We start from the raw sequence: 12,911 nt of genomic DNA on the forward strand, positions 1-12,911 counted from the left end.
TTGAGAAAAGTGGCAGTTCTGCATCTCATGCAATTGAACTAGAGAAAATGGGTTACTGCAAGAACTGGCAAAACCTACTGACATTATTGAAATGGTTGTAGAAATAAAATGAGTCTTTTACTCGATGGAGCTATTTAAGAATGACAAGAGAAAACATCTATAATGGTGCTACGGAGTTTGCATCTATACTTTCTAGGATTAATTATATGTCGTTTAAAGTGAAGCGTCATTAGGCAAGCTATATTTTACTAAGGGTTGCATAGCAGCCTGTGTAAGATTTCTGAAGAACATGAGTTTTGAAGTTAGTTACAATTTGTCGCTCATTTTAAATCCCAGTGTTACCCCTCAGTTCGTATAAAAGAATATCTGAAAACAAAAGGACACCCTCTGAAACAGGTGCTGGGCGCTCTCAGCATTGGAGTTGGCCGGAAACCTGACACACAGCCCTTCCAAACGTCGGCGCGGCGAACCCGTGTCGGTATCACCAGCACCAGCACTCGCAGGTGCCGGCTCCACGCCTGACTTCCCCGGCCCGGAGCACCACCGGGGACGGTCCGACAGCACCGGCCCTCCTGCCTCGTCATCGCTGAGTTTCTGGCTGGCGGAGCCCGGTTCCCGGCCGCGGCATTCCACGCTTCCGTCTCCTCAGACGTGCACGGGGCTCGGGAATCACCTCGGGAGCCCACTCAGCAGCGGGGAGGGCGGGAGCGAGGAAAGCCCGGGCTCCAGCTGTAACCCCCGCGCTCAGCGGTGTCCCCCTCCCCTCGGCGGCGGGGCCGCAGGTACCTCCTCAGCTGCCTCAGCAGTCGGCGTTCAACTGGTGGGCGGCCCGTCCCGCCGCCGCCGCCGCCGCGTCCGCACAGGGGCCCCTCTGGGCCGGGCTCCGGCCGCCGGTTTCGGACCGACTGACCGGGGGCTGCGGCTCGCGCCGCCGCCGCGCACGCGCTCCTCGCAGGCCCCGTCCTGGAGCGGCCGGCGAGGCGGGAACGCGAAGCTGCGAGCCGCCCGCACCTGCCTGACTGACAGGCAGACCCTTGGCTCGGGCCGCGTGCCGGCGCGCGCACGCGCACGCGCCTCGCGCGCCTGCCGTCGGCCCCGGGGGCGGGACCGCACGGCAGCGAGCGGGCGGGGGGCTCGTGGCGCGCGCGCCCCGCACCCGAGGGCTGCGGAGAGATATTTTGGGTGGCAGGAGGCCCCTCGTCATTTCCGCCGGGCAGCTAGTCGTGCCAGGGGCTTCACTCCCGCGCGCGAGGCGAGCAGGCAAGTTGGCTGCGGGCGGGCGGCGGCGGCGGCTCCTTCGCGCAGCTCTGCGACCCTCAGCAGTGCGTACCTTGAACTGAAGCCCCGGAGGGACGCAGACCCGAGCGGAGTGGCGGAGCAACAGCAGCAGCAGCCGCCTCAGCGGGACCAAGCCGAATCGGCGCGGAGCCGCGACCCCAGCGCGTTTCCCACCCGGCTGCCGCTCCCACCGCTGCTGCCCGCCGTTTGCTAAGAGGCATTGCAGCCGCGAGACCCGACACACAAAAGCCGCCTTCTCCGCGCCGCCCGCCCTGCGAGGCAGCGGCCAGCAAGGGACCCCACCTTCGGGCGACTCGGGCTGCTGAGTTCGTTTTGTGTTGAGCTCTGCGCCCCGCGCGGAATCGACCCTGTGCCATGGCTTTGATCATGGAACCCGTGAGCAAATGGTCTCCGAGTCAAGTAGTGGACTGGATGAAAGGTAATGCCCACTGTGCAGAGGGCGAAGCGGCCCTGGGGCGCAGGAGGGAGGGGGCGCCCGCCACAGCCCAGCCCGCCTTCGGGGCTTTGCCGGCTGATCGCGGGGCTCCCGGGGTTGGCGGGGAGTCCTCCGGGGTTCGTAGGGGCTGGCAGGGGCTGGGGATTCCCGTCTCCTATTGTCTCCAGTAGTGGCTTCCCAGCTGGAGAGGGGTGCGGAGAACGCGGGGGCGGCCGGAGGGCCCCGAAAGGAGGCTTTAAGCCGGGAGGCGGAATCCCAGCACAGCTTTGCCGGCTCCCCATATCCCCGGCACCCCCAGGCCTGGAGGACATGGCCACCCTCGTCTCTTCCCTCAAGGAGGAGCCCCCAGGAACCTGCCCCGCTAGTTGCCCCTTCCCGGGCCCCTTTGTTCCTGGGAAACCTGACGCCTCTTCGGTGGCCGCTCCTTCCAGGTGCCTTTTCCAGCGCCAACTCTCCTGGCAACTTTTAAGCCCACATAATGGGGTCAGGACTTGGCCGCCCAGGTTTGGATCTGGAGAGGTCTCTCTCTCCCCCAGGTTAAGCTGTGGATGCTTAGGGGATGTGCTACTTTAGGGGAGAGAAAAAAAAATGTTTCCCTTGGGACAGCATCCGCGCTGCTTTCTGTGGGCTCCCTGCTGCGCATCTCCGCTTCCTTTGCGGGGACTCTTCTGGCCGGTTAAGGCTTTGGACCTCACGGCTTTTTAATGTGGGCTCGACGTCAGGTGTAAGGTGATGCGCATTCAAGTGCCCCCACATTTCTTCCATGTTGAAGGCTCTGCCCTTTTTTTACCTTGGCAATTTCTAATAGCCGTAGTTATAGACACCCTCCTATTCGCAAACGTGGGCTTTTTCTCTAGTCCTTGGGCTTTCCTGTCTCACTATCTCCCTCTGTTGTCTTAGTTAAGGGGCCTGCAGAGGATCCCCCTCCTCGTGACCTCAAACCGCCCCCCTCCCCCAATTCCCAAGATTCCTAAGATTTAGGGAATGCCGACAGGGGATGGATGGGATGTTAGAAGCCACACTTCAGAGATGTTAGAGCTTTGCTCGTGGTTATTCCTAGGCACAAACTCTAAATTAGCCAGGGACCAAAGGCAAATGCGCGCCCGAAGATAAGGGAGCCCCTTCTTGTGGCTTGCTTAGCAGGCAGACTTTCTAAGCTCCAGGTATTTTAGAACAAAAGGTAGGGTGATTGGAAGTGATTGAGAATGACAAAGAGAAACTCGTATTTTTTCCTCTTTTCCGAACCTTGTCGTCCTCTTGCTTATTATTGAGACTTTCCTTTATCCATTTGCTTTCCTCTTATTTCCTTACTTGCTCCCTTATTCCTCATTTACTTCTTTTTTTTATTCTTTGTAACTGCAAACGACAGTACAAATGAGAGTGGATTGAGTTAAATTGAATTCATCATTTATTGACTGCCCCTCTGTGCGCGGTGCGTTTTGCTAAGGTGCCGTGGGTGCCATGACTAAGACAAAGTCCTGCAGTGGCTCATCTTTTCTGTTTCTTATTCTCTTAATATTTACTATTGAAATTCTGCTTTTCTAGATTCCCACCAATTCTACCCATTAGCCCTCCACCCCGGGATTATCAGATACACACAAACATCTGTCTTCTCTGTTTCTCAGTCCTTGAAGGAAGAGCCAGGGTATATGCAAAAAGCAAGAATGCTTAATTAAAACGCTTTCTCTGAATTTGCCTAAAAGATTAGTTTGAGTCTGCTACTGAAATACTCAAAGAAAAGCTATCTTGGCTCCTTTAGGAGTCACATTACCTTCAGAGACTCTCTCTCCCAGTTCCCATGATGCTTGTAGTGAGTGCTGCGTACTCCATCTTCTTCACCTCCCACCCTCCCGGTACATTCTTGCAGTTTCCCCTCTACAATTTAGGTCCGCGGAAGTAGAACATATGATGCACATATGCTGACATACATCATTAGTTTTCCTGTACACTAGTCCTTTAAGAATCTCTCCATCCTAAAATGCAGCTTCTTTGAAATTGGGCTAATGTCATTAGCTGTAATTTTTAATGATTGTTACATGTAAGTTTAACTTATTTGTATACCTGTTGGTGATGCATTTTAGAGCTATTTGAAAAGATCAGTGAGGCAGCCAAGATAGAATTTGTGTATCTTTGTACACGTTAGACGAGAAGAGAATAACTGATGTCATTATCTATATATTTCAAATCCCATACTGCTTACTGATGAAATTTCCATAATCTTCATATAAAATTGATATGAGATATAATCAGAAAATAAGATTGAAAAAAAAAACAGTTGGGAAAGGAATGTTTCCTTAACTTGTGACTTAAATTATTACCTTAATTAATTTTTCCTTCCCTACCCTCTTCCCCAAATACACTTTACAAAGCACATTGTAAAAAATACTTTTCACCCTTTCCTGAGGTACAGTGATGTTTAAAAGTTAACTAATTCAGACTGTAGCTTTGGAAAGGCTAAACCTCATTTAGTGTTATATAATGTATAGTGTTATAAAGGCAGTACCAGAGAATAAACAGGACATTTTGCAACATTGTGGGAGTTCTTCAAAGCATACTCCTAATATGACAGTTTTATCATCCTTAACATTTAAAGCATATAGCATATGCTTTCAGCTAGTCACAATCATGAATAATAACAACTCGAATTAGTAAGGTACAAGCTTTATGCACTTTCTAGGGTATTTTTCTCTTCACTAAACAGAAAAGGAACTATTAAGTATATAAGAATAAATAGCTTGGCCATGTATTTATACTTCCAGACATTCTATAGAAGTAGTATAGAAACTCAGTAGGGAGGGAAATGAAGGAAAAAAAAAACTGGTTTACAAGATTATTAGGTTTTGGTAGCAAATGTTCAAGATTATTTATGAAAGACCATTTATACATTGCAATTCATTTTGATCTGTTTTGGTTAAAATATATTCAAGGGAAACACATTAAATTTATGTATTAATTAGTAAAGATATAAGGAAATGTTTGCGTTTTTTTTTCTCACGCTCCAGTTCCTCCGCTTGTAAAATCCAATACTCACTGAATTTTCTGCTGACAATAAAAATTTGATGTGACACAGTGTCAGTGTTAATTCCAGTAAATATATGAATTCCTCATGAGTCAGTAAAATAAGCTGTTCTATCCCAGGTTATCTTGATATTACATCAGGCTATTTAGAAATATAGACCTCCTAAATTAATTTTTTTAATGAATTCTATAAAAATATTTTTTGAGGAAATCAAATGAGCTTTAGAAACCAAACTTTTGCACTTGGAAATTGCTTTCAATTCTCTTGTAGTTATGACAAAATTTTAAAATGAAAACCTTTTACAGTAAATAAAAGCAAAGCAGTTTTGGAAAAAGCTATAGGTAGAAAAGTAGGCCAATAACTGTTTCTAAGTTTTGCTCTGTTACTATAAAGTACATTATTTATTAGGTCTTATCTATTCACTTGCAGGGCCTGGAAGTACTTCATAATCTACAATTGTTTGAGTCTACTTTTTTGCCCAAAATATAGCAAAAACCTCTGAACACTTGAGGGACCTATTACTAATTTATTGATTATCCTTGTCCATGTCACACCCAAAAATTCCAGTTTCTTCTCACACCTTTTCTAACTTTAAAACTCTTTTAAAATAGCCACATAACTAAGATAAAGTTATTTTCCAGAACCAGCTCCCTTCATGACATTTTTCCAGTGATCTTTAATCCCTTTCTGGAACAAATAAAATGGATTATTGTTTTCAGAGTCAACCAATAGGCCCTGCTTTGCTCGTCTTCTCTTAAGGTCTCTGTGACTTGGCTCCATCCACTCATATAATCTGATTCATAAAATAGTCTACATTTTTAAGATGGCCTTTCTCAAATCATCCCAGTTATCTGCTCTTTTCTTCCCTGTTTACTATGAACCATTTTCTTTAAGAAGCATTCACTGACTTCTAATTTCTGTCCTGATGACTCAGCCATCTTGAGGATTAGAAAATGAAATATATTATTTTAGGTGTAAAAAACAGATAAACCAATGTTTTGCATACAACCCTACAAAAGAGGAAAACCCAGTTTGAAATAAGGTCTATTTAGTATAAAAGTTAAATGCTATAAAGGAGAATGCATCTGATCTGATAAGGTAAAAAATTTTGACAGTACAATGTTCTTTAGTAATTTTTCCCCCCTTCATAGGATCCAGAGCTGAGGATAAAATTAATCTTAAATTAGGTGAGAAAAAATGTCAAATTTTGGGTTAAACTGCCTTCAGAGAGATTGGAAATAATTTTTTGGCAGGAACTTGAGAAGTATACACCATAAGAAAAGTATGTTAAACTTAAATGGTCAAATTGGTCCTATCACTTCCTTTTGAAAATTAGTTTTTTTCTCTATTGCAATGTGACTAGATAGTCAACCACAACTGCCTACTTTGGATTTGATATCCAAATTGATATTTGGAATGGGAATTCTTGTCATTTTGCAGAAAGAAGAAATTTACGTTTTTGATATGTAGAGTTGAGTTTACAAGAAACATCATTTTATTTATAGTGTTATTAACATTTGCTCCTTAACACTCATGATTTAGTGCAGGTTAGAAAAAAAATGTATATAATGTAGATATACTCTGGTCTTTAGATATTATTTATTTGGTACTTCTTCATGGAAGGTGCTTTGATGGACTGTTTTAAATAAAATATTATCTGTATTGGGGAAATTAGTCTGTGTAAGGGATGTCAGTGACATTGACAAATTTATGCCAAGACAGAGACAGGTACCAACTAGTACATTTGGTAAATTTTAGAAGTTTGCATTGTTTATAAAGGCACCAATGGAAAGAGAAGATGATGATTTTAGTAAGTTAGGAAGGAATCCATGGGGAAGGTGGGGTTTTAGCAACTGGTGAAGCAATTTATTTAATTAAGGCATATTCTAAGAGGGATGTATTATAAATGTAGAGGCACAGCAAGAGACTCTGGCATTGAGATGGGGTGATTAACCAGAGGGGTTGTGTCTAGGTTTGTTTCAAGGGGAGAGGTGGGCAGTAGAGGGAAAGAGAGGGAGGAGCTGTGAGTAGGTGGCACAAAAGTACAAGAACAAATCTGCATTTCACAAAGACAATAAAACTCTCATCATGTCCTGAGTTTAAATAAATACCACATTATAAAACTTTGGCTGCCAAAAATAAGCCCACAAAGAATGTGTATTGAATTGGTACAGCTGTTTGAAATCTGTGTCTCAGCAATAATTTGGAAATAATGTTAAAATGAGTTATTTTGGAGATTAATTACATCATTAACATTATGTTTTTGGATATTTAGAATTTTACTGATCCGATTTCCTATATGAAGAATGAAGGTTGGCTTTTAACTATTGATACTGTTCTTAAAGCAATGATAAATTATCACTTTCATTTATAGCAGTGACATCAGATGAAGACCTAATTTCTTCTCAAGGACTTGTAGCTTTGTGACTTCCCTACAGCACCTCACACACAGGCTTATTGTGGAAGATGAAGGATTGATTAGCTTCTATAAAAAGGACTAGAAGGATGGATCATCTCTACTAGTAATTTAAAAGGGGGGGGGAAGGAAGGGTAAGTAATTTGAAAACAAAATAGAATTTAAGGCTTTCATTTTTTATGACTTTGTCATGGCTTAGTGTCTGGCTAAAGAACAGCAAATGTAGTCTTCAGTGTAGGATCATTGTGTGGATTCATTGAGGGAATTCACAGTTTTCATGCATTGCATGGGCTGTGCTTCCCCAAATGGTATATTTCTGTGGTTATAGAAGTCAAATGATCAAATGAAGCCAAGGAGTTTATTTTTGCTAAGTATTTAAAAACATTACTTTTATATTAAAACAAGCATAGATATTTTATTTATGGTGTACAAAGCAAAATTGGCATGATTTTAAAGGTGAGACCAGAGGCTTAAAAGGAATTTTAGGCTTGCAGAAGGCTGTTTAAAGCAGCATTTCCCAGACCTCCCAGGGTTATGAGTACATTCCATTCAGCAATCACAGATACATTATTGGAAAACTTTGAGGAGTGGTGACTGGGTTTAGAAAAGGTAAAATTAATGTGCTGCACTTTCTCTTTTTCTCCCATCACAAGGGATGAAACATTATCCTTTCATTAAAAGTCGTAATTACAGCATCTTTTGTTTGTTTAATCTGTAAATCTGTAGTCAGGATGAACTTGAGAATGTTTCTCCTCTGATCTTATCCTCTCACTTCCCACTCCCATCAGCTTAAAAAATTAAATGGCTTCTCACTGTTCTTAGGATAAAGACCAAAGTCCTTAAAATGGTGCCTATAAGACCCTTGAAAGGTTGGCTGCTGCCTGTGAAGTAAGCCTCCTTCCGAGCAGTAGCTATACTGGCCGCCTTTTGGTCATGTTTGCCCACCACTGGGCCTTCGCACTCAGTATGTTCTCTCTTGCCTCTTTTTATCACCCAGTTAAGTCCTACTCATCCATTAGATCACAAGCCTCCCCTCCTCTGCCTCAGAAAAGCCTTCTCATTCCCCAAATCACATCAAATCTCAGCTGTGTGCTCTCCTGGTACCATGTATATCTTGTCTCATTTGCCAGTTTGATTTTTACATTAATTTGTATGGTTATTTGGTGAGGGTAGGGACTCCATCTTTTTTGCTTACAAAAGTACATAAGAAATATCTGGTGAACAGTAGGCTCTTAGGAAATACTTGCTGAGTGAAGGAATAAATAAGTTTATTCACAGATGACTGGTCTGTCAGCAAATCTGCTTTCCTACATGATGATGCACGTAAAGTCATTATAATGCTCTGAGGGATACTTAAATGCCAACTTGCAGATTGTGTCCCCAAATACAGTAGCAGTAGGATTTCTTTAAACATTTTTCATAGTTTTGTTGCTTTAGCTAATTTAGTGATCCAAATCATGGATCAGATTCATATTCTTAAGAAATATTAATAATTTTAATGAATCTCCATGACACTTCTGTGTTTATACCATAATATAAATATTCTATAAATATTTGCTGATATCACTTAATAAGCCAACACAATAGGCAGACATTACTTAAAAATGAAAACATATCACTTTTCTTAATCATTTATTTTCTTTCATACAAATTTTCTAATTGTTTCTTCATTTTGGTGTTTTTAAAAGAACTATGTATTTTGGAATGCATAACACAGTGAAATTGATAAAATGCCTTAAACTTTGTTGTTTTATAAAAGTGAAAAAAAAGCAAAGCTTAAGAAAGAAATTAAAATGTATTTTTCTGTTTTGAGAAAAAATACCCTTTATTTGTTAATTTGGAGGGTAAAATGGAAAAATAGCCTTTTAGTTTAATGAGAACCATTATCTTCTTTATTATATTTGACATTGAATTTATGTTTCTGATAGGAATAAAATTAAGATATTTACAGATGCATCTTAAATCAGCATTTCTTACATAATTTTCCATCCCTCTGATTTTGAAAAATAAATTTTAATTTTTTTAACTAATTATGCATTTATTTGGACTAGTTTTTGAAGAACATGTATTAAGAACTTAAGTAGAGAGTTACTGTAAAGCATACCTTGTTAAATACATATGCCTTGTGTATTTTGTGTTAATTACATGCTACTAGATAATATTAGTAACAAGTTATAGAGATTTTTCTAATAAAGCATGCCTCTCCCCCTCAATTTTAGAATGGTAAAATGTAAATCAGAATAAGTGAAATTTTTAACACCTTAAAATAGTACTTCCAGTTTGTTGATTCTTAATAAAACAACACCTTCAGGCTTACATGTCCAGCTACCACTGCAAAACAACATATTGCAATTGTGCCCTAATTTGAATTACAAATAACTGTTCAACATGATAGACTTTTTAAACTTTAAGGATGTGTGTATTTAATTTCTTGTTTTATTTCAATTTAAATTCCAATCATTAATTCTAATAGAAGTTTTCATTATCTTAATCTTAGTTTTGCAATTTCAGGAAAGAAAGAGTTGTGGGTATTTGCATAAATTCACTGGATTTTAAATTTTACTGATGTGCAATAACTGCTGTTTTAGTTTCCTATGTTCATATATTGAATATTTTGTAATAAAATAAAACTTTTAAAAACCAAAATTTATTAAATAAACCAAAATTCACATTGGAATTAATGTATTATAGTTTGCCACAATAAAGATATCACTACGTAACTATTATCAAGTATAGCACACTTGTCTGTCTTCTATTTACCTGACATTAGTGTTCTTGGAAATTAGTCTATTAGATAGGTTGGATAGTCTTTTGATAAGATGATAGATAGATAAGTTAGTTGCCTTTTAAGTGTTGCCCCATATCCATTTTTTTGTTTGTTTGAGCTTTTATTTTGTTTCAGCCACAGCTGTTATTTTTTAAATGGGCTGACAACATATTTTCTTCAGTAGTATCTACAACAAATCAATGGAAGGCTGGCTTAGATCCTGGATTTTACTTTTTTCAACTTGGTGTATCAAGATTATTACAGAATCTATTTTTTAGCAAGTTGTTAGACTGCTAATGTAATTTATTAATAAATACCTTTAAAATACTGGCCTTAAGTAATTATCCTGAGTGGTTAAGTTCAACATTAGCTAAATTCTGGTTATAATTTTGGCATTTTTTATGTGTGTATATGGGAATTTATTTCATATGCTTTCTTTACCTTCAACTATCCACATTATTTTCAAAATGTTTCATAGTCCTGGGGACTTGTGGTTCCCCCACACCCCAGCTGAGCAGAAAACTCGTATTTTAATTTCATATAATGCATTTATGTTTTGGCTTTCAAAACAAGCCACTAGGCTATTAAACATATAAAAGAGAAAGTGTTGTAGAGTTTTTGCTAATGGTGCACGAAACACATGGAATCCAGTTGCTAGTTTTCTTCTCCACCTGCCAGGGCCTATGTGAATATCAAGTTCAATGTGGTGTAGAGTCAACGTGGGTGGCAGGGCTAGGTGCTCCTTCCTCCTTTTCCTATATAGAGGTGCCATGGTGAGTTTTGTGGCAGTCCCTGTTTGGTGTCAGTGTTGCATTAAGTCAATGGCAGAAGGTTTCCTTATCTAGAAGGCTTTTCCTTTGTCTTGTAGCTCAGACAAGAGGCTTTCACTTTGATGTTGAAATGTCATAAGGAGAGAGAAGTTCATTCTATGGAATATTCAGGAGTAGATAATTTGTCTTTCTAGTCTGTTCTGAGACATAATGCTTTAAGTGTATTTATGGTCAAAACATGTTAATTCAGATCCTGTTTACTTGGGATTTATGATAATTTCAGTAGGCTCCTGTTGAAGTTCACTCTTAATATGTAACGGAAGTGTTTGTTGAGCAATCAAATAATGCAAACAAGATTGGCAAGAAACTGTTTGGGGAGGTGTTTTCAAGTACTGTACTTTGCCAGGAGCCATTTCCATACTAAAAATATGCTAGCTAGAAATGAGTGAGCTGTATTTTTACTTCGAATTTCTGCATACTTGGATTCAAGACGGTTTTTGATTTTTTGGAATATATTTGCAAGCATTCTGTGATACAGTTGGTTCTTCCCTTCATTCGATCAAGTTAGAAGGTTTCATATACTTGACATCTATTGTTATTTAACTAATCCTTATAATTGAGATAAGGGACTGTCATTAGCACCCTTTCACAGTACAGTGAAATTATGCAGCTCAACCAAGATTGTACAACTGTTCTGTGATGGAATTAGGGTGGATATCAACTTTTTTCCCTACTGGATTGGATTTACACTTTCGTGAGGGAAAGACATAGTTCAGGTTTGTACATAATTATCTTCAGAGGTGACTTTTAAACATTTCCTGAATTTCCTACCTGTTAAAAATTGGCACCATATAACATATAGTAAAAAGCACTTTGGAATCAGATGCCTGGGTTAGTTATATCCAGGCTGCATGCTTCCTAGCTATGTGATCTTAACAAGGTAAAGTTTAACTCACTTGCCAGGTTTTCTCTTTTTTGTAAAATAGGGGTGATGATAATACCTACCTCATAGGGTTGTGGCATGCTTAAAACGATGCCTGATACATATTAAGTGCATGGTGAATCTCACCTTTATTTTTTTAATTAAGGAAGACGTTCCATTCTGTTGACTATCTTCAGAGGGAGAACTAAAAGTAGGTAATATTTCTTGAGTGCTTATTACATACCATGTTATGTGCTAGCTGCTTTCTTTGCATTATCTTATGCATATCCTAGCCCTGAAGGGTTTGGAATTATCCTTGTTTTGTGGATGAAGAAATTCTTGCTCAGAAACATTGAATGACTTGTCCTATATATCCAAATATTTATTGAGCATGTGTTCAATAAATATTTTGAAGAATAGGTAAATAGTAAGTGGAAGAAGCAGAATTTGAATAGATTTCTAACTGGTTCCAAAATATAGTACTTCCACCTTGCTTTTCTACCAGACATAGATGTGACAGAGGAATCCTAGGAGTACTTTCAAAGATGTAGATGTCCTCTCCATAAGACCTCCCTTCTCTAGTGTGTGGTAAACTAGACTATTGCTCTTGGGTCCTTCTGGCCTCTAGAGAGTTGAGTGTGTGTGTTTGTGGTGAGGTGTGTTGACTCAGAATAGGGCTTAAGTCAGGGACAGGGATGTCACATATAATTGTAGTCTTGGTGACATCTTTCTTATTTTGATATGTACCCCAGAAGTTTGATGGTCTCCTGCTGAGTCTAGACCCAGGGAAAAGATCTACTTCAGACCATTGGTACTACCAACCCTGTGATGAGATGTTTTGTTCTAAATAGATTGTTAGTAAAAGTACATGGTGCCTGATAACAGATGTTTGTTGGCAGCTTTACATTTTACTAGAAATAATGGCTTCTGTTATATTGTTTTGTCGGATTTACTTAGCAATGGTTAGCACTGTTATCTACATTTTATTAGTGTTTCTTTGAAAAGCAGACTTTATTCAGTGCATTCCAATATCTTTGAAACCCTTATCTACAAGATGGTAATTGTTCTCCTAAAATTGTTTAGTTTCAATTTGGTTTTCTTTTATCATAGACCAACTAATGATGTGATACAATAGCATAGTGAATCAAAAAAAAGGACTTAAGTGCTAGAGAAAATTTAATCATTATCAGTCAAAAAAGTGTTGTGAAATCAGTGTAAAGCATGGAGTAGTCAAATTGAGCTAGAGATGTTTGGTAATGAAAGGTATAATTCCATCTACATT

General features: G+C 40.0%; 1 protein-coding gene across 5 annotated transcripts in view; it reads left to right on the plus strand.

The window, feature by feature from the left end:
• Positions 1-1,584: 1,584 nt before the first annotated feature.
• Positions 1,585-12,911, plus strand: part of CNKSR2 (connector enhancer of kinase suppressor of Ras 2) — a 257,408-nt gene continuing 246,081 nt past the window's right edge. For all 5 annotated transcript variants that reach the window (XM_036912833.2, XM_036912835.2, XM_036912832.2 and 2 more), the window contains exon 1: positions 1,585-1,717. In XM_036912833.2, the coding sequence (XP_036768728.1) occupies positions 1,654-1,717 (64 nt within the window). In that variant the 5' untranslated portion in view covers positions 1,585-1,653. The remainder of the gene's footprint in view (positions 1,718-12,911) is intronic.

The sequence above is a fragment of the Manis pentadactyla genome, chromosome X (assembly GCF_030020395.1).
Source record: "Manis pentadactyla isolate mManPen7 chromosome X, mManPen7.hap1, whole genome shotgun sequence".
Classification (NCBI taxonomy): domain Eukaryota; kingdom Metazoa; phylum Chordata; class Mammalia; order Pholidota; family Manidae; genus Manis; species Manis pentadactyla.